The 23,442-nt window shown below is 30.0% G+C and overlaps 1 protein-coding gene and 1 long non-coding RNA gene across 2 annotated transcripts in view; one reads left to right on the top strand and one right to left on the bottom strand.

Moving 5' to 3' along the window:
- Positions 1-8,871, bottom strand: part of LOC142330218 (uncharacterized) — a 52,738-nt gene extending 43,867 nt beyond the window's left edge. The window contains exon 1 of the long non-coding RNA XR_012757731.1: positions 8,704-8,871. This is a non-coding gene — a long non-coding RNA (uncharacterized LOC142330218). The remainder of the gene's footprint in view (positions 1-8,703) is intronic.
- A 3,943-nt stretch (positions 8,872-12,814) lies between these two features.
- Positions 12,815-23,442, top strand: part of LOC142330425 (uncharacterized) — a 30,397-nt gene continuing 19,769 nt past the window's right edge. The window contains exons 1-2 of the mRNA XM_075375662.1: positions 12,815-13,037; positions 21,470-21,616. Coding sequence (XP_075231777.1) covers positions 21,473-21,616 — 144 coding nt within the window. The 5' untranslated portion in view covers positions 12,815-13,037; positions 21,470-21,472. The remainder of the gene's footprint in view (positions 13,038-21,469; positions 21,617-23,442) is intronic.

Raw genomic sequence — 23,442 nt, 5'->3', positions numbered from 1 at the left:
TTTCTCAATTTAGACGTAACTTACAAATCTACAGGGTAACCAGATTAAAAAAAAACTGAAGATACTGGGTTCCGCTCTTTCAATTAGCGGTTTTTTATATTTTATTCTTAATCTGCACATAAAAATAATTCTTAAGGCGACAACAAATTCAAAAATCAATAAATAAATAAAAACCATCAAACGGTAAAGCGAAAAGTTGCGTGTCTTATTTTATGTTTTTGACTTCATTTAATTTAATTGTTTTATAAGATAACTCAATTCTCTATCGCGTAAGGGATTTATTTATTAAAGCGCGTCAGACTGTTAAACTTGAACCTTTGTAGTCGGCTGGAGTGAGTAATATTACATAACTGTGTTCAACAACGGGCGCTGGCCAGACAGCGCGGGAAGGAACTTGTCGTGATCTTAATACGCATTATTAAAACAAATATTCATAATCTATTTTATATTAAACAATTTCTTAATCTAAACTGCCAACAAATTAATATCCGGTTATTTTTTTCTCTTTATTTATGAAATGAATTTTTAGGGTGTAAGAATCCCTGTCTGGGATTAGGGATTCGAAACCAGAACCTTTTGCAACATATCTTTATTTTCAAACGGTTTTTTTAATACAAGAATCAACAGTGTAATTTATTTATTAATCTATCTTATTGTACGCATTTTAAAATGTAACAATTGTATTTGTTAAAATGGAATATTTGAGTAGACAATGATTTATTAAATACAATGATACGTAGTTTGTTTATTTTGTATAAATAAGGAAAGGAAAAAGACGATTTTCGAGTTTAATATCGCACTCAATAGTCTCTAAGGGGAGGTTAATAAAATCTTGTGTGTGTGTGTGTGTGTGTGTGTGTGCGCGTGTATGTGTGTGTTTTAAACGATGGCAGATTGTGTAATGGAAAACTACAGCTGCTTTTTTTCCAAGAAAATGTGGCTCTCTACATTTTCATATAGCAATGATGGAGGCGCCTTCCTTGTTAAAATATTCCGGAGGTAAACTAGTCCCCCGTTCGGATCTCCGGGTGGGAACTACTAAGGAAGGGGTCACCAGAAAATTAAAAAATAACATTCTACGAGTCGGGGCGTGGAATGTTAGAATTTTAAAATAGATTGGTAGGCTAGAAAATTAAAAAAAAAAAACAAATTGTTAGGGATGTAGGATGTAGGGGGTATACTGAAATGAAACGACTAGCACTAGATAGGGAATCTTGGAGAGCTGCATCAAACCAGTCAAATGACTGAAAACAAAAAAAAAACATCAGTAACCAACCACTACACAGCCATAATAAAAAAAAATAATAAATGTATTGTCTGACGATCAGTTCCGTGAATCTGTCGACAACGTTGATTTTGTTGTCCTTGGATGATTGCAAGAAAAAAAAACAGTAATATAAAATTCAACTAACATGTTTTCAAACACTTGCCGAAGGTCACATATTGCTGGATGACAACTGGCATACACACTACCCAAATTAGTTTATCACGTACAAACTGCTGACACATCATAATTTGTAATATACTGTACGGTTAACACGCGCCCACACCACCATAACATGAGTAACACAAAAGAAATTTATTTATTTATTTTCTGATATCAACATTTACTCAAAACTACACACCAAGTAGTTTTTTCTTTCCAGAATTTTTATTTTTAAAAACAAATGTTAGTAAGCCTTAACATTGATATTTTTGTCTAAAGTTTTTAATCAACGAACAAATGTTTTATTTTTTCTAGTATTTCACAAGTATATTTTTTTAAATTTTATTATAATTTTTTTTTTCTTTTATATGTAAAATTTTCCACCCGTATCAGCTTCCCCCAATATCTGTTGATGATAATTTAATAATCGATTAAAAGTTGTCAAAAATAGTTGTAATTTAATTTTTTTAAATTCCACTTTTTTTGAAGATTTTTTCTTTAATATGATTTTATTCAAAAATAAATTTGATAAAATAAAGAAATAAAGGCGTATTTTTTCAGAACAAAACATTTTAAAATAACAAAAAATATGGAAAGAAAAAAGTTTCTCATAATTTGTAATAACGTATCGTTTTTTTTTTTTTTTATTTACAGTCGCATCAACAATTAAAATGCTGATATCCGTGGTGGAGTGGTAGCAATTCAGCCTTTCATCCGGATGTCCTGAGTTCGAATCCCAGTCAAGCATAGCATTTTTTCATATGCTACAAATTTCCATTATCATAGGGCGAAATGACTAACACAGTCGATGCCCTTCATCTCAAAAAAAAAAAGAAGTCATTGGCAAGACTGGGGTGTAACAAAAATTGCAAAGGATTGCTAAGTGAACCGGTAAACGTGTAGTCTTAAATAGACTCAGGCCTACCGCGCACCTACCCCTCGGGGTTGTCTAGTGGTGAACTCGTCATCGCAAATCAACTGATTTTGAAGTCGAGTTCTAAAGTTCAAATCCTAGTAAAGGCAGTTACTTTTAAACGGATTTGAATACTATATTCAAATTGGGTATATTCAGTTGGGAATCTTGGAGAGCTGCATCAAACCAGTCAAATGACTGAAAACAAAAAAAAAACATCAGTAACCAACCACTACACAGCCATAATAAAACAAAATGAACCAAACATTAATAATTAATTAACCAAACACCTCAGAGACGGTCGACCTGAAATAAAGTTACTAGTAAACAAGTTTCTAGTAAATTCAAGTTACTAGTAAACACATAATTATATGAACAGCTGATTTATATTAGGTATTAATACCTTTAGTTTATTGTTGCCCCGTGAGACGTAAACAAAGTTTTGTGAAACGAGTTTTTGTTGTGTTACAAAAATGAGTGATACTAATTATAAGCAACGTTCTCCAATCAAGTTTTACGTTAAACTCTGTTAGAATGCTACTAAAAATTACCAAAATTGAAAAGGGCATATGGAGATGACGTTCTGACACGAGCCCAAGTTTTTAGATGGTTTAATGCATTTTCAGATGGCCGAGAATTAGTTGCGGACGATCCACGCTCTGGAAGATCGTTAACGTCAAAACGTGACGATAATGTAGAGCGAATGAGAGACATGATATGGTACGACCGGCGATTAACCGTCAGAATGATTGCAGAACAATTAAATTTGAAGCATATCATAGTCCGTCAAATTTTGACAAACGAATTGGACATGAAAAAAGTTTGTGCAAAATCGGTCCCAAAAAACCTCACTGTTGAACAGAAAAACAACAGGGTGGAAGTGTGACGTGATTTTCTAGAGCGAATTGAAACTGATCCTGATTTTCTAAAAATATGTTATTATTGGTGATGAATCTTGGATATTTGAGTACGACCCAGAAACAAAATGCCATAGCAAGGAGTGGCACACTTCAAACTCATCATGTCCCAAAAAAGCAAAAATGAGCAGATCAAAAATCAAAACCATGCTAATTTGTTTCTTCAATAGTAATGGCATTGTCTATAAGGAGTTTTTGCCTACAGGACAGACAGTAGATCAATATGTTTACAAAGAAATTCTTGAAAGACTGCAGAAAAGAGTTGCTTGCATGAAACCAGCCATCAAAAACAACTGGATGCTGCATCATGAGAATGCACCTTGTCACACTTAATGAGTTTTTGACAAAAAAAAGCATTCCTGTAGTTCCTCAACCACCTTATTCACCTAACTTGTTCCCTGCAACGTTTTCCTATCCCCGACTTTAAAAAGCATCTCAAAGGACAGCATTTTTGAACAGTAGAAAACATTTTAAAAAATGTAACCGACTATCTGAAGGATATTCTGGTTTCTGAGTTCCCACACCGTTATGAAGAGTGGAAAAACCATTTGAAGTGTTGCATGGCTTCCCAAGAGAATTATTTCAAAGGTGATGGAGTCCATGTATAATTGGATTGTAAATAAAAAGTTTTTCTGAACCAGTCTGATTACTTTACTTACAAACCTCATATATCTACCGATCTGACAGCCAAAATACATCAGAAAATGCTGAAAGACATTTCCTGAAGTGATCCAAAGATAGTGATCACAAATGTCCTAGACTAAATTACAGTTATACTATTTCACAAGGTTTTCTAACTGTGATGAGTTGAAATATGGCAAAATAGGATTTTTCTTGGTAAATAATTATTAGATTTTGTTTATTTATTCTCAACTGATTAATTCCTTTTAACATGAATATTTATATTATGAGTATTATATTTGGATAGTTAATAAGAAATAGTATGCGAATGACTGCAAACACCCTGTTCTTCAACTCTACTATTGCTTGTGTGAAGTGATCTAAAATGACTTTAAAAAAAAGAAGTTTGTAACCATAACAGACTATGTAAAATCAAAATTAATGGGTATCTATAAATCTATACTATTATATAAGAGAAAGAGGGTTTTTGTTTGTTTGGGATAAACAAAAAAAACTACTTGATCAATCGCAACCAAATTTTTAGCCATGTTTCTTGGCATGAGAAGGTTTTTAGATATTTCATCTCGAAAGATCTCAAAAATAAAATATATATATTTTATTTTTGCAAACTCAAATGCGTGTTTGCGTTTCTATCACTGTGTAAACTGGGTTTGAACTGAATGATTCAAATCAATCTAATTATATTTTTATAAAAATAATAGAATTAAATTTACATTAAATAAAATAAAATTAAATAAATTAAAATAATTTCTGTTTAACAATAATGGGCTTCCTGTGGGAACTGTGTGTGAGGCTAGAGAGATGAGGTACGCAAACACCTCGTGAGAGGCTAGACCAATCTTCACCATCAACTGGTAACAAATGGAATGCTCCTGGGGCACTGTTTTGGGAGGTGCAATGGGATGCTATTATAATAACTCTCCACACAATTTTATAATTTTCAAAATTGTAACTGGGTATTTGTACCACATTAGTTACCATAGTTATTATTATTCTATCTTTTGTAATTTAGTTTCTTTTTCAGGTTTCTATACAGCCTGAATACTATAATTATTATTTATCGGTATTATTCTCACAACCATGAAGATAACGTACACTCCACGGTTCAGGGGGTGGAGCTCTCTGGGTAGATGGGAATGGTGACCAAAGCAAGCTTTGTGGCTATAGAGTAGGCCTCACAGCCCCAGGAAGCCCGAGGAGCCCCTGAGTTGGCTCCAGGATTTGTCTGGGCTGACCTGAGCCTCAAGGTTCCAGGTTCTGGCTAAACGGCTAATTACTTCATATTTTACATACTCATATAATTAAATATAAACTGTTTTTTCTTTTAATATGGACTTATTTTAAATTATCTGGTTTTCTTTTTCAGTTGGATCGACTTATTCTTCCTTGAATTATAACTTCAAAAAGCTTTTTACTATTCAGATATTATCTATTAAAGATTATGTTTATTAACAGAAATAATGGGCGAAGTAAGAGTAATATCGCTTATCAGTATTTCTCACGCCTGATTTAGTTAAAATGAATGAGTGTCAACTGCAGACCACAGTTATTTCAGCTGGAACTTGTCATTCGTACATTTAAAAAATCTATTTACTAAAAAATGTCTCTAGAATAAACAAAACAACCTAGGAAAATACTCTGAATTTCCTAGGTAACATCCTAGGAAAATGTCCTGCAAAATTATGCAGTCTGACAATTTTGTGCTCATTTTCTCTTCCTTCACTATTGTGAATTTAAAATAATTAATTTTTATTTTTAGTAAAACAAGTGCAAAATCTTAAGACTACATAATTTTACGATCCACTTAAACAATTTTACCTGTTACAGATGAAATTGTTTAAGTGAATCTAAACAAATAAAAGTGAAAATGTTTGGCGATTAATCTGAACAAATAAATTTCAATTTTGTTTATAATAAGAGGCTTAATTTTAATTTAATACAACATAATTCAATAAAACAAATATCTATGGGGCTATTAATGATTACTATTGCTATTAATGATTAGAAGTTAAAAGGCTGCCGTTTTGGATTTTCGAAGTTAATTATTTAGTAGAAGATGTTATTGAGTACACATACACCAAATTTTATTAAATTATTACAATCATTCTTAAGATATAAATTTTTATTGAAAAAAAAAATGGTAGAAAGAGGGAAAATTAAGTGATTTGGATTGTTTTTCCACATGAACTTTTTTTTAAATTTTGATGTCCTGAATCAGTCTAAATTTTTCAGACAGCTCCCACAACACTCTAAATAAAAGAATAACTTTTATACATGAAATAAAAGTAAGACAAATTAATGAAGATGCTAAATATATCAAGTATATACAAAATACAAATTTAGAAGATGGAAATGTAAATAATTTAAGTACAACTTTTTGTACACCTCAAACAATAATAAACATAATTCAGAGTTTATTAACTAAAGTAATAATTACAACCATTTTGGTTTTATTAATTTTGTAAAAGAAAATCTTACAATTTTGTTGAAAATAAATTGATGGAGAGATATTTAAAAAGGCCAGTCATTTGTTAAAAATGGAAACTGAAGCATAATAAGTAAGACATTATAATTATTCACTTTTAATTATAATGATGATTTTATTGTTTGTAATATATATGCACAAATGTTTCATAATTAAGACTTTTAAAATTGTTATTTTATCATATCCTAAAATACTAATAGGAAGATGTTGATGAATTATTTTAAATATAGTTTAATAGAATATAATTAATTAACTGTGGTTTAGTGCAAATATTGTATTTTTCTTGCTCTTGACAACATAAGTGCTATATAATGTTTATTAATCAATATTATATTATAATAAGACTGTTTGCTGTCATATTTTTGTTTTTTTCGTGGTTGTTCTAGGACTAAGTAATATGCATTGTAACACTGGTTGTATAATGGTAATTTGCAATAATATGCTTCTGAAATAGTTAATTTTACTAGCTGATGTAAATAATTAAAATTAAAGAAAATGTAAGACATCCTTAACAAAAATAAAATGAAAAGTTCAATAACATTATTTAAAATGGTTAAAAAAAGTTAGATAATTAATTATATATTGTGACTGACATTTAATTGGCTTAAAATAAATCAGTTTACTTTATTTTTGAAATAGGTTCACAGTTATACATTTAATGCTGTAAAATGATAAACACAATTAGGCTAATAAATATGTGAAATTTTACAGACTAATAATAATTTTATAGACTATAATAAACTGGTTAACTAATAAACAGCTTGTTTGGGATATAAAGTACTGAAAGATAAGATTTGATTCAAAAGATAAAAATAAATAATCTAAAATGAATCAAATACAATAAATATGATTTTAAAACATAGCTTTATCAATGTAACTGAAGAAGTTAACCATATTTCTTCATGAAATCAGAAAAAGCTATTAAGTAAAAATACTTTATATCTAAATGTTTGTGAAAAGGCTCTTAATACAAGTATTTATTTACTTTTCTTTTATTTATTTTATTGAAGGAAATAAATAAAGGCTAAAGAGCAAATGAATTCAGTGTGAATATGAAAAATTCCATAAAAAACAATAAAACACTAATCATCGGTTTGGTTAAGGAAGCCAAGGTTACCAACTTATTATCTTTTTCTTCGTCTTACAAGAAATATAATGAAGATAAGAGACCGTGGAAAAAACTGAATAATGAATTAAGAAGAGCAACACAAAAAACAAAGAAGAAATGGCTTTATGAGACTACTCACATGAAGAAAATTAAGAAAAAACAGGATGGTATGAATTAATGTACAAAAAGGTAAAAACAATAACATGGGATAAGTGAAGAAAAGGTACACAGACACTAAAGACAACACTCTTAATAAATATATATACACAAAAACAGAACAATGTCCACAATGAATACACATTTAAATCCGACATAATGTTTGACCACATTCTAAAGAGATGTTTGCTAATATAAAAAAATTGCCAATAATAACATCAATTGAATCCAGGATGAAACAATGGCAGTACCAGTCATTGAACATGACCACAGGAACAATTAAAAATATGTCAAAATTTTAAATCTCATCAAATTCTGTTCAAAAGTTTATGTTTTCATTGAAAAAAGGTTATCACTGTTAACTTTGATACATTAACAAGATATATAAAACTAAATAATATTTTCTGCAACTTTAGCATTATATTCCTTTTAATTTTTTAATGTATGTTTTATAAAAGTGAAAAAAATGTTAGTAAAATATTTGATACTGAACAACAAAGGCAATTTACCTTTCTAAAATAAATAGCTACTTAATCACCAAATGGAAACACAGGTAAAAGATTTTCTTATTAACAAAAACATAACTTTTATAAAACAAAAAACAGAAGTTCAATAAAATACTCATATTTAAAAGAAATAATAATTTGCAATTATATCATTTACATAGAAAAAAAAATAGTCTTCTAATTTAAAAATAATTAAAATTAAAAAAAAACAAAAATTAGTCTTCAAAAGAATCAGCAACCCCCTCTTCAATTTTATTGGTACTTAAAAGTACGCATTTTTATTTTGTATTTTTATAAAGTAATCTATATATATAAATTTTATACAGTTTAAACTTAAATTACAAGAATAAAAACATATTTGGCTAAGCTAAAAATGGTAATTTTTAAAGCTTTATAAGTGTGTAAATGTCAAAACGTTTAGTTTTTAAATTTTCACAATTCTGCTAATAAATTAACGTTCACGTAATTAACATTAACCTACGTCCAAATAACATTATTTAATAGTGTATTATTTTTCTTAATATAAAATATTATTATCAGAAGTACTTACATAGTTTATATGTAGAAGTCTTCCTAAACTGTTGATTCATATAGAACATTACTTAAAACAGCGAATACGCTAGAGAATTTTATTAATTTTAACTACGGCTCTGTATGTATAATGCAATTTATTGAATATGACAACGTTAATCATTAATAACACTGATACTAGATTAATAACTTATCAAAAACTTGTACGTATTAGATAAGTCATATAAGTTTTATTTTTGGTTTTTACACCGATAATGGGGAAGCAATTAATAAACATATATAATTTTTCTTCAATGTAACAGTACATATTTTGACACATGCAGTTGCTTTGACAGATTGCAGCAAGAACCAAATGGTATGGGACGAAAGCAGAATCTTATCACACATCAGCTTCCAAATACAATTACGCAATATACGCTTTTAATGTAAAGATTACTTTACTACTACGTCACTAACATTACGTCACTACTACCAACAAAGTTACCGTACTTACATTTTTCTTCAACCGATCATTGTTTAAAGATATCTTTTTATATTATTAATGTTGAATCATTTAGTTTCAATTTTTGAGTTAATAGTTTTTTACATTCTATACTTTTAAACTACTTTCGATATATTTATTTAAATAGAATTTTTTTAAATTTAATTAATAATCTTTTACAAAAAAATAAGAATTTCTAATTGATAATTAGATTTGCTTTGCTTTAATCCTTATTATTTTCAATTAAAATTGCACTATCTTAAATAAATTTCAAAGATTTTCTGAAAAAAGAAGTTATGACTTCAAAAATGTAATCAGGTATACTTAACTATGCTACTTTCTAAGCTGTTAATTGCCACCTGAATGGTTTTAACTAACGTTTAATGATTTTACATTCCAGGTATTCTTTATAACTGTATTTGAAAATATATTAAGTTTCAAATAGTAATTAAATATGCCTCTAAGCACCTCAGTATACCTATGCGGCTGCGCCGGGGCCGGTTTCTGAACTACGGTTACTTCCTTAAGCTTTGAGGCAATATTTTCGAAACCATTCACGAGAGCTGTGAAAGCTGCTCGGAGGAATTCTAGACGAGGCAATAAGCTCCCCTTGGTAGCTGCACTGGTACTCTTAGGGTTTGCTAAATAGGAAAACAACCCTTCTATTCCGTCAAAACATCATGCATGGGCCAATGGGGCAGAGCTGCCAGGCCTGCCCCCGGCTTGTGAAAACTCTTCAATGATTGGGTTCATACCCTGTAGGTGGTCACCCCTACATCCATTTTCAAACCAACATTATCTGAACCAGTGTTCGAGGAGGGCGAAGGAGAAGGCGAGTCAATATGTGTGGCTGCATTGTCTGAACGTGTGGGAGTTCCTGGATGCAGTTGCTTTGTCAACCGGCATCCGTAGTTTACTTAAGGAAAAAACTCTTACCGCATTGCCGTGGGAAGCTAACCCTGAGTACGGCTGACCACCAGCTAATTATTATGGCTCCAAGCGCTATAAAATGGTGGACTGGTCGCTAAGCTGTTCGAGGTTCAGTTGCCGTGTGTGGCACAGACATTCGGTCTTATGCTTTAGGGCGACCGAATGGAGTGGTAGCGGGAGAAATGCCAAGCAATCCAATATATATACTTTTATTTTACATCAATATATTTTCTATATACTTGTGTGTGTGTGTGTGTATATATATATATATATATAGAGAGAGAGAGAGAGAGAGAGAGAGAAAACTGAGGAATGTGCAACAATATGGTTAAATTAGAAAGTGCCACGATTCTATCGGGTAAAAAGATTTAAAGAAAAAATATTTTTGGAAAATACGTGAGATAAAAATATTAACATATGCACATAAATGCAATAAAAAATAAACTAAATATGAAGACCCACATATGCTTGCGCAGATATTACTTTCAAAGTATACGGTACTTGTTTTGATGGAAATATTTATTATTTTCGTTAAAATAGGACGAAATTAAAAAAAATTTTTTAACAGTAATTCTTTCATAGAAAGCTTAGGATCACTGAAGGGGAACATAGTTTAATATAATGTACTTCAAGCTACACACACACACACACACACACAGAGAGAGAGAGAGAGAGAGATTTTATTAACCCCCTCTTTGAAACTGTTGAGTGCGTTATTACAGCCGAAAACCGACTTTATTCCGTTTGTTATTTACACACAATAAATAAACTATCTGACATAGTAGTTTTAAATCTGTGTCTGTTCAAATATTTCATTTTAACTATTGCAATGTCAAATTTTTAAATACGTACGTTACGATAAGATTAATAAATCTATCGTAACGATAGATTTAATAACATCATATTGATTTGATTTAATAACATTTAATAACATGTGATTCTGTGTTTAAAAAAATAAACCGTTTGAAAATAAAAACATGACTCAATATTTTTACATCCTCTTCATTTCATAATTAAAGAGAAAAAAAAATAGATATTAATATGATATCAATCGAATTAATTAATTATTAATGACGAACAGATTATGAATATTTGTTTTAGTAATGCGTGAAGACGATAACCGTTAATTGCCGCGCTGTCTGGCCTGCGTCTCTTTGTTATGTAATGTTGTGTAACCCTTCCTCACTCCATCCTAGTATAAACGTTCAACGTTCAAGGTTAGACAGGCTACCACGTTAATACATCCCAGAATAGAGCAGAATTGAGTTTGCTATTTTATAAAATAATTAAATAAGTCAACAATATCAGATAAAACGTTCAACTTTTCGCTTTCGTTCGCTTTCACCGTCTTATTATTTTTATTTATTTATTTTTGAATTTGTTATCTTTATATGCAAATTAAAAATGAGGATATTAAAAAAAAATTCGCTAATTCAAAGAGTGGAACCCAATACATTTAGTTTTTTTAATCTGGTTAAACTGTATATTTGTGAGCTGATGTCTAAGTTGACAATCGAACCCGAGACCTTCAGCGTTTCAATCGGTTCTTTCCAACATATTAATCAAACTTGTTTACAGATGATACTTAAGTAAATAAAATTGAACTGTGAAGAACAAATCGATTCCGTAATTAATATTAACATTAATATAAGCAATCTGAGACATAAGCATTACGCAAGTAATTATTTGTAGCGACCAAGAGTCAATCCCGGGGCTTTAAGATCATGAATAGTGCTTTTTAAAGACGATACTTGGATAAGCATATTATATGTGAACTGTCTCCAAGCTGAGAAAAAATCCGGACAAAATCGTTTGAGTAACCGTTTTTTAATAGCCAATATTCAAACAAGCATTAAACACATAAGCTAGTGTCCAAGCCGAGAATAGAACCCAAAACCTTCAGTACATCATTTGTTTTTTATACTACGGAGGTGACAAAATAGATTATAAAAATGAAAATGAGACCCAACAAAATCTAATTTCATGTCACTTAATAGAATCTTTGGATTAAAGTGTTTCATTCATTGATAGCCAAGTATTATTTAAAAACAAAGAATTATATTTTAAAAGATCTAAATAAAATTAAATTAGGCTTTACGTATATACTAAAGTTAATTTATAAGTAGATTCGTGTACGTGTATGCACGCGCGTACACACACATCCATTTGATTTGAATATTGAATGTTGCTGAACTGTAAAATATGGAAGTCGGTTAGATATGTTAACTTTGAACTTTAGAAATAATATTAATCATTACCTCCTTACGTACCATTCATGATTTTTGTAATCTATGTCATAAAAGATGCCCTGTTTTTTTAATTCCTGATTAGAAAAAAAAAAATAATAGTGACACTAAACAAAAATTATTGATGCGCTTGCAGGTCTGTATTGACATGTACGAAATGAGTTTGATTACATACATAACAGTTTGTTAGATATAAATAATTAAGTAAAAATGTCATTTATAACGCTGGCTGTTTTAGTGCACATTTATAAAAGATATTTTAATATTTTATGTAATTATAAGTTCGTCGAGTCTGATAAATAATAACAATATAGTAAAACTAATTTAATATTAGACAACCTATGTGCTAGATGGTGAGTTGTTAAAAAAAAAAAAAAAAATTAGATGGAATAATTTTTTCATTACTTTAATTTTTAAAAGTACTCGTTAGAAGATGTCTGTTGATGGCGGTCGCGCCGTAGTGGGGGGAAGACAGGCTACAGGCAAACATAATGCGTGCAAACAGAGAAATAACTAATCAAGCCAGCAACTCTAGTACTGGACTAGCGGGAAATTGTCGGTAGATAGATTGATTACGCGTACGCATTCAGTTAGTGCCTCGAGTTAATATTCATTCTTTTTTAACGCAACCTAATCCAGTTGTTAACGTCATCCAGTTTATATCTTTTGTATGAGACGTCTGTTATTATTGACAAAGTGAGTTTTATTTTTTTAATTAATATTATTACGGAATATTATAACATCTTTGAAACAATAATTCCCATTTGTTGTATTCAAATTATTTATTAGATTAAAAATGTTAGAACTCAGTTTACACTCATTTATTTTTACAAAATAAATTAATAATTATTTACTGTCTTTATCTGTTGACAATGTATCCAAATAGTTCTAAATAGTTGCGAACCAGAATCGCAAAAATAAACAAATAAAAATGAAATGCGTTATATGCTTGGCTATATAGGTTATTTGGCCATTAACTAGGGAAGTAAACTTTATTGTATATAAATTTACTGATGTAAGCCAAGTGTATTTCATGTGTTAGAAAGAGGTTTTCAACATGAAATTTATCATATCTCATTTTAGATATATTAATTTTTAAGTCGGATCAGTAAATAAAATCATCAGTAACTACATTGAAGGTTGATTCGTTATTAGGAGGGACCCTACTCGGAATCAAACACGGGGCCTTCTGTTTAACAGGCAAACATACTTATGCCATCGAATGGATAAAAAATTAACAATCTTTAATTATAGCAATTTTATCACAAATTACATGAATAATTTTTAAAGAAAAGTGGTGTATTTAAATTACAAAATAATTTGTAGAGAAACAATGTTCACTTTTCGCAATCATAAATAAGCATAAAAATATTGTTACAGATAATTTTATTTTTTTTATGTTTTCTATTCATTCGTTTAAATGAAAGAATGTGTGTTATTTGTACTGAAAAGAGTAGTAACATTCCTAAATAATTATTCACCTCTGTAAAATTAACAGAACTAGATTTTTTTTTGCTGCACAATACGAGTTTACAAGAGCCTCATTTTACTTCCCGATAACTTTTTTAAGAAATTACAAAACTATTTAATAGGTAATAACCTATTCATTCAAAATAAAATTAAATATCTTACTTTACAGAACCGATGTTAATCAGTTAACGGACTTTTAATGATTAATTATAAAAAAAAACTTGAATATTCTGCATCTTCAATTAATATGTACAAATGTTATATAGCTAAATGATTTTCATTAACGCTTTCTAAATATATATATTTTATAAACATAATAACTTCACATATTTTTAAAGGTAATTATGCCATTGTTTTTATGCGTCGTTGAGTGACGTGTTACTCAATTCCGCTGTATTCAGCTTATTATATACCAACCACAATAAAAAAATCATTTAAATTATTTGTTCTGTTAAAAAAACCTAATCTTATGAAATACAATAATTAAAAGAGAGTGAAGCATGTTGTGTGTGTGTGTGTGTGTGTGTGTGTGTGTATATATATATATATGAATGCTAAGCAAGAAAGGAAAACATTCCCATCGGTAGCGTTGTCAAAAATATACTGATCTACTGAAAGCTCCTGGGTTTGACTCCCAAGCAGCTTAACGTTTATATACCAATCTCAGTTATGTTGTTAATTATTCATAAATGAATATATGCTCAGGAATAATACAAAAAATAAAAAACAATCTTTTGCTTGTAAAGAAAGCAACAAAAATAAATAATAATATTAAAATGTTCAGGACATTGCCTTAAAAATAAACAAATCATGAAGATCCGAATAATCGTATGTTAAATATATATTTGTTTCCAAAATAATTACTTCCATCCAGACATTTAAACGTAATTTTGGTTATTAAAAATTATTTTTTTTTTGGGGGGGGGGAATTGAAAGCAACGCAGCATTCGGATAAATGAACATTAGAAGTCCGGTTAATTGCGAACCATCTAATTAAATACTTTATTATAATTAATTGAACGTGCATTAATTCGATATTTGAAGTTTGAAGTTTCGTTCGATATTTGAAGTTTGAAATTTAAAAAAAAATATTCTTTATTCTGATAAATTTTCGCGTGTACAGTGGCAGAGTTTAGAGTATTTAATTCAAGGATATCAGGTTCGAATCGTAATGAGACTCATTAAAAGTGGTTGTACTGATGTACAGTTCCCATTCAACCAAATAGTAACGGACACGTTATCTACTGTGATGAAAAAAAACATTCCAGGGTCGGAATGGAATCATCATCTTCTTTATGTGCCTTTGGCTGCGAATTGTAATAGCTCTATGTACGTTGTCTCTTTTCTTCTCGTTAGGAAAAATCGTTAGATCAGAGGTTAAATTTTATTTATATTTTTAATTTAACGTTAACAAGTTTTTGTTGTAATTCTAATGAAAAATCGTCCTATACTTTTTCACTTACGAAAAGACATAAAAAAATTTAATCAATATTTTAGAAAAAATCGTCTAACATTTTATCAGTAATTCTTGTAATTACAAAGTTTTAACAAAAATATACTTTGGGCGAAAGAATTAAAAAAAACCATAACAAATGTATGTTTGTTCAAACAGCCTAAGGTATTATGCGTGCGCGCGCGCGCACACACACACGCAAAATAAATAAAATTTAATAAACTGAAAATTATCGCTAAAATAAGTAAATAATTTTTCTTTATAGAAAGCTTAGAACTAATGAAGACGAATAAATTTCAGTATAATAAATTAAAAGTGCCACGATTTTATTGGATACTAAAAATTAATTATTTAGAGGGATGAGCGATATAAAATGCTGAATAGCACAGGCGAAACGAGCCTTCAGTCAGAAATATAATTTGTTTACATAAAAAATTAATTTAAATGTCAGGAAAAGATTTTTGAAAGTATGTGTTTGGAGCGTCGCTTTATATGGAAGTGAAACTTGGACGATCGGAGTACTGAGAAGAAAAGATTAGAAGCTTTTGAAATGCGGTGCTATAGGAGAATGTTAAAAATCAGACTGGTGGATAAAGTGACAAATGAAGAGGTGTTGCGGCAAATAGATGAAGAAAGAAGCGTTTGGAAAAATATAGTTAAAAGAAGAGTCAGACTTATAGGCCACATAAAGAAGACAAAAAAACCCTTTTTATTTCTTTTGTTTAACCTCCAGATCAACCGTTAGGTATTGCTTCAGAGGATGAGATGAATCATTTGTAGCGTGTGTGAAAATGCCATGCCTTTCTTTTTCCTGTTTAGCCTCCGGTAATTACCGTTCAGATAATACTTCAAAGGATGATATGCATAAGTGTAAATGAAGTGTAGTCTTGTACAGTCTCAGTTCGACCATTCCTGAGATGTGTGGTTAATTGAAACCCAACCACCAAAGAACACCGGTATCTACGATATAGTATTCAAATCTGACTTTACTTGGATTTGAACGCTGGAACTCTCACTTCCAAATCAGTTGATATGGGAAGACGAGTACACCACGAGACCAACCAGATTGGGTGCAACATAACCTTGTATCAACATAACCTAACCGAACATAACTTACGTAAGCTACCCTCTTATAACTAATGTTAAATACCTATTTTATGAATACCTTCTTATAACTAATGTTAAATACATATTTTAACAAACTAAATACATAAGTTTACAAACTTAATTGCACAACGGTTGCTCATAATTAGTATCACCCGTTTTTGTAACGCACAAGAAAAACTCATTTCACGAAAAGTTTGTTAACATCTCATATACTGCAACAATATACTAAAAATATTTATACCTAATATAAATCAGCTGTTTATGTAACTTTGCAGTGTTGTCACTTTGGCTGCAAAAAAAAACTAGTGTACTTTATTTAGAGACCCGTAAATAAAATATTTTTATAAAAACAAAAACTTATTCATTATTTCTTTTGAATTAAACCCATTTTTATTTTCAATTCTAGTTTTATTCATGTTTGCGACTACAATCTTTCTAGATTTAGAATTTGAAATCTAAGCAATGAAAACTGAATTATTCCTTTATTATATAAAAAATTCATTTAATAATATAGCCTTGCATTGATTTATTAATAATTAATTATTAATCTCCACAAAAATTTTTGAATTAAAACCGGAAACTATACAAAATTTTATTTCACTAATAACTTCTGATATTTTTATATTTTATTGTTATTATTTTTTGTAAAACTTCCACAATTTGAGGTTAATATTTTTTTTTGTCTTCAGTCATTTGACTGGTTTGATGTAGCTCTCCAAGATTCCCTATCTAGTGCTAGACGTTTCATTTCACTATACCCTCTACATCCTACATCCCTAACAATTTGTTTTACATATTTCAAACGTGGCCTGCCTACACAATTTTTTCCTTCTACCTGTCCTAACAATATTAAACCGACTATTCCAGGATACCTTAGTATGTGGCCTATAAGTCTGTCTCTTCTTTTAGCTATATTTTTCCAAATGCTTCTTTCTTCATCTATTTGCCGCAATACCTCTTCATTTGTCACTTTATCCACCCATCTGATTTTTAACATTCTCCTATAGCACCACATTTCAAAAGCTACTAATCTTTTCTTCTCAGATACTCCGATCGTCCAAGTTTCACTTCCATATAAAGCGACATTCCAAACATTTACTTTCAAAAATCTTTTCCTGACATTTAAATTAATTTTTGATGTAAACAAATTATATTTCTTACTGAAGGCTCGTTTCGCTTGTGCTATTCGGCATTTTATATCGCTCCTGCTTTGTCCATCTTTAGTAATTCTACTTTCCAAATATCAAAATTCTTCTACCTCCATAATCTTTTCTCTTCCTATTTTCATATTCATTGGTACATCTTTGTTATTTCTACTACATTTCATTACTTTCGTTTTGTTCTTGTTTATTTTCACGCGATAGTTCTTGCGTAGGACTTCATCTATGCCGTTCATTGTTTCTTCTAAATCCTTTTTACTCTCGGCTAGAATTACTATATCATCAGCAAATCATAGCATCTTTATCTTTTCACCTTGTACTGTTACTCCGAATGTAAATTGTTCTTTAACATCATTAACTGCTAGTTCCATGTAAAGATTAAAAAGTAACGAAGATAGGGAACATCCTTGTCAGACTCCCTTTCTTATTATGGCTTCTTTCTTATGTTCTTCAATTATTACTGTTGCTGTTTGGTTCCTGTACATGTTAGCAATTGTTTTTCTATCTGTATTTGAACCCTAATTTTTTTAAAATGCTGAACATTTTATTCCAGTCTACGTTATCGAATGCGTTTTCTAGGTATATAAACGCCAAGTATGTTGGTTTGTTTTTCTTTAATCTTCCTTCTACTATTAATCTGAGGCCTAAAATTGCTTCCGTTGTCCCTATACATTTCCTGAAACCAAATTGGTCTTCTCCTAACACTTCTTCCACTCTCCTCTCAATTCTTCTGTATAGAATTCTAGTTAAGATTTTTAATGCATGACTAGTTAAATTAATTGTTCTGTATTCTTCACATTTATTAATTATATTTAAATTAGAAAAAAATAAATATATGAACATGAAGTCGGATTCGAAACGATGTGCCTTTTGCTTGTAAGATCCAAATATTTTATTAATTAAAACTTTATTTGGCTATAACTGTGGAACCGATGAAAACAAGTACTACTTATTATGTATTGTTGAAAAGCTCTCAATGAGGGCTTTTTTTTAGAAAAAGGTCAAAATCCAAATGTTTAGGATTTTGGCCTTTTTGGACACGTTTGATTTAGTTGATTGCAATCAAAAGGAGAGGTGAACAACTAGATGTTACAACAGTTGTAAATCCAAATTTTCAACATTCTACAACTAATTGTTTCCGAGTTTCCAAGCGAAGGGTTGGGCAGATTTTAATTTCCTTTTCACCAAAGTTCATTATTTTTTTTGGGTTGTCAATTAATGCAATTAAATGTAACTATTGCCATTTAAGATTTTTATGTTGAGGTAGGTGTAGCGGAAAGGATGGATTCCACCTGTTTGAAAATAATTTTAAAAAGGTTCCCCACGAGAATGTTGTACATGTCTGCAAATAAAAATACGATGGGACTGATAGCTGTTGAATAATAAATGCAGTAACTTTTCAATTAATCACCTGCTATGAAAAATTAAACCAGAATTATGAATGCTATTATATAATTGTTTTAATATATAAATTATTTTATATTATATAAAATATTAGTCAAATATAACACTATGAAAACATAAAACATTATTTTGGATGTCATGACCTGATAAATTAAAATAAAGTGAAAGAAGTAGTTTGATGTAATACTTTAGATATAATTACATAACTTCAAATAAACATGCTCCTAGTCTCAACTGCTGCAAATTTATTGATTAGTTTCTCAAATTTACGCTATTGTCGGTAACCTCCCGCTTCACACTCAGCAAAGCCAAGGCTGAAAACTTTACTGTCCCGCTGATGATCTCAGGTAGGCAGGATAAGTTTTAACTTTAACCTTTCGTAACTGGCACTGGATGTTGTAAGTCAGTAAGATCTGAAGACCGGCTTCCAGATTTGGAAATACATTATCCCCAAACTACACGATGAAGTGTAGCAGGCCCGCTGGTGTCGAAATCTTAACATCAGCCCTTGTGTTGAGTAGCATTCTCCAGTCCATTATTTCACTGAACATCTCCAAGCCATCCAACCTGCCCATAAAAATGCATCTCTGCTTCAAGCTACTTTCATTAGTTGCATACATATTTGCATACATTTGTATGTAAAAGAAAGTCAAAACTGATTTCAGTTTTTTCAAGCTTGCTCTACGTATAAAAGGTCATGGTCAAACTCTTCAACAAGCTTCAGAACTTCTATAAAATTTCCAGTGTTTCTGTCACTCCTGTTTTTCACTTTCAGTGATAGTTTCTTTTTCTGCAGTCTCTTATGGGCAAATTTTGTTTGGCTAAATATTCTATGCAGGGTTACACCTTTTAAATACTTGTTAACATTTCTCTTTCTCTTTAACAATGTGATTTTGAAGCTGTGCAACTATTAAACCTTTTTTTATCAGTCTTATTTTCACGTTGTGAAAGAATTTTAATACCTTTGAGAATTCTCATGTTCAATAATTTTAATTATATAAACCATTTTCAGTTTCCAGAGAAGAACAGTTACTGACTGCATCTTTTGATGGGAAAAGCAGATACAAAAAACAAAATGCTGCACCCTTCACAGAGGAATGTACCGATGAAGATCAACTCACCGTACCTCCTTTTTGTAATTTTTTTTGTAAATCATAACAAAGTCACTGATTTGTGTAAAAGCCCCAGCTCTATTCTGAAAATAGATTTACCTCTTTGTACTATTTCTATGCAAAGTGTGTCTGACATGATTGCTTTTCCTGATGCCTGATTAAACTTCATATATCCAAAATTTTGAAGGTGAATCACATCATCTACAATTTTTGTATATTTTGGCTTGTCTTGTTGAACCGGATCAGGTAAATCATCATCCAAATCTTCTTCAGAATCTTCTGATGAACCTTGGTATTCCATTTTATCTAAATCTGGCTGTTTTGAATCAATTTCATTACTCTACCTCTCTCTTCCAAGGCTTTTATTAGAGCAAGAGATGTAATTCTCATTACAACCCCTATTGATTGTTATCGGTGATTGAGTACGTTATCGGTACTATAGTCAATTAACTATCAGTTTTGTGAGTTATTGAAACATGTTCTCAGATATTAATCCATTGTGTGGAGAGAGGTTAGGGTTAAGGTTAGATTTTTGTGGAGAGAATTTAGGGATAAATTACCAAAGTTTGGTAATACTTAACTCTGTGTTATAATTTATGTTATAATGGAAATATACTTATTACAGAGAGAGACTACACTACATGTTCTACACTGTTGGTCTTGTGTACGATGGATAATCACCTTACAAAGAGCGGCATCAGTAATCTTCAGCTGACTGAGTCTCCGAGTGAATAACTGTTAAGGTAGTTTATAGTTTTAACTACAAAACTGTAACCTCTCTCCACAAAACTCTAGCCTTAACCTTAAACCCTAACCTCTCAACACAGAATGGATTATTATCTTAACAGGTCACCATAACTCACAAAACTGATTGTTAATTAACTAAAATATTGATATCCTCAGCTTGGATTTTTACCTTCTACAGATCATTGCTGTCCAAACCATTTATCATTTAGATATTGTATTTAACTAATTCTAAGCATATCTATTATTAGTAGGAGAGCTGTTAAACATTTTAGGTTAGGTATTTGATGCTCTGTGAAAATTTGTGTAACACTACTTTTTTAATGTGTGAATACAAAATCAAAGACCTGGCTGAAGCGTAGTGGCGGCCTAGCAAACCCTTGAATTTCTAATTTTGCAAAATTTTATTTGCAAAAAATGCTTAAGGCATTTTGAAATTTTAATACTTTTAAATTTTGTATTTAATGGAATAAGAAATAAAAAAGCCAGATTATTTAGTCGGGTTTAAAATTTTCTCAGGCTGTTTCAAAATTGTATTTCATAAATATTGAAAAAATCTAAATATAAATAAAATTGATTTAAAGATTTCAATGAATGAAATGTTTTACAGTTAGCAGCGATTTTATTGTTTTTATTATAAATACTTAAATTTTATCTTGAATGTTTTTATTTTTGAAGATAATGGATGTACCTTTAAAGAATATCTACACATTTGAAGCTCTGTCCTCTAAAAGTATCAAACTACAAACTGAAGATGATAGTGCAGCGGATACATGTTTGGTTTTACCACATCTCCCGATTGAAGATGATATTACATCTGATTGTGTAAGTATAATTTGATTTATATTTTTTGTTTATGTTATATAGGAATTGTCATCACATCATTAAACTTAACATTAAAATGTTGATTTTATGTTTTAGGATAGTAAATCTTTGCAAGTGAAAGTGGAGCCACTTGGTAATGGTTGTATAATGAAGATCTATTGCGATTGAAGAGATCTTCAATCGCAAGAGATCTATTTTATAATTATAATGATGTATGAAGTTTATTCTAGCCCTCTCAGTGTGTATACATTGGAGTATTATATGAATGAAAGTTTATGTATGCATTTAATGTCGATTCTTTAATTTGACTTCATTGCATTTTTTACCATGTTTTGATTTTTTCTTTATGTGATTTATACAGAGTGCCCCAAAATCACTTTACTAAACTGAAAAATTATAAATGGATTATCTACTGAAGTCTTCATGTGTTACATGTTTTCATTTTGCAGGATCGCTTATCAGTTTTAAAAAACAACATCTAATCAGCTGATTTTATTACTAATTGTTGTAATGGATTTTGTGAATAACAAGTATGAATTGTAAACTGACAAAGAGCAATGCTTGTTTATTCTACAATGTTGGTAGTAAATAGTAGAATATAATGAAGCTGTAATTTTAACAAAAAAAAAAAAAATTATTGATGTTATTAATGGTGATATTAAAAAAGATGCTTTAATAATTGAAGAGACCAATTTAGTTAAATAAGAAAATTTAAATGTTGAAAATGAAGTGGTGCTGTCGTTAGATTTTGCATACAGTGAAACATAAATTATCCATCTGAGTAATTGATGGATAATTGACTGAAAATTAACTGATTTTGAAGTCATGAGTTCTAAGCTTCAAATCCTAGTAGAGACAGTTACTTTTATTAGCATTTGAAAACTAGATTGTCAATACTGGTATTCTTTGGTAGTTTGGTTTCAATTAACCGCACATCTCAGGGACGGTCGACCTGAGACTACAAAGCTAAACTTCATCTACATTCATACATATCCTCATTCATCCTCTGAATCCACCTTACTGTGGTTCCGGAGGTTAAACAGAAAAAGAAAACTAAATATTGATCTATCCAGTACCAAATGTGTTTAATTTAAAAAAGGTTTATCATATGGTACTGGACATATTCTAATGTTTATGGGTAACACTAAAAAAAAAATCCACATGCAGCAACTTTTCTAATAAATTATTTAATATTAACTCCATGAAGAGCACAAAAAAAAACCAATATAAATTGCATCAAGCTGAGAGCAATCATTTAGCGTATCAACAGTATCGTCCATTTATAATCACAGGTTTGTTTGTGTAATTAAATTTACCTCCCAAAAATCTTTGTTCAGGAACTATACAAAACAGAAAAAAATTGTATATCATGATCAATATCAAATCCCGGTCAGGCATTGTATCTTTTTTACTTTGCAAAATTCCGTGTCCTTGTTCTGCACACAAGCTTCAGGCCTATTTGGTGAACATAAAAAATAAATAAATATTATCTAGAATCAAACTCTCATTTTGTCAATGTTGAATCTTACAAAATTTATGTATTTGTTATCTGGTATGTATTTATAAGATTTAAGATTAGAATTCAAAATATTAGGTAACATTATCATTTAAAGGTAAATGATGTAATGATAAAAATTTCACCATAAGAAATATTAACATTGACATCAGTAAGATTAGAAAAAACTATATCGGGAAAATTAACGCAAAAGTTTAGCATATTATATATGATTGTCAAAAATTACAATTTATAGAATAATCTGTAAGGTGAATAGCAGCATTTTTAACATTTAAATTGCACTATAACATTTAACTAAAGAAATGTATTT

Source organism: Lycorma delicatula, chromosome 9, assembly GCF_047948215.1.
Source record: "Lycorma delicatula isolate Av1 chromosome 9, ASM4794821v1, whole genome shotgun sequence".
Taxonomy (NCBI): Eukaryota; Metazoa; Arthropoda; class Insecta; order Hemiptera; family Fulgoridae; genus Lycorma; species Lycorma delicatula.
Note: the sequence above shows the minus strand (reverse complement) of the source record. Positions and strands in the feature narration are given on the sequence as shown.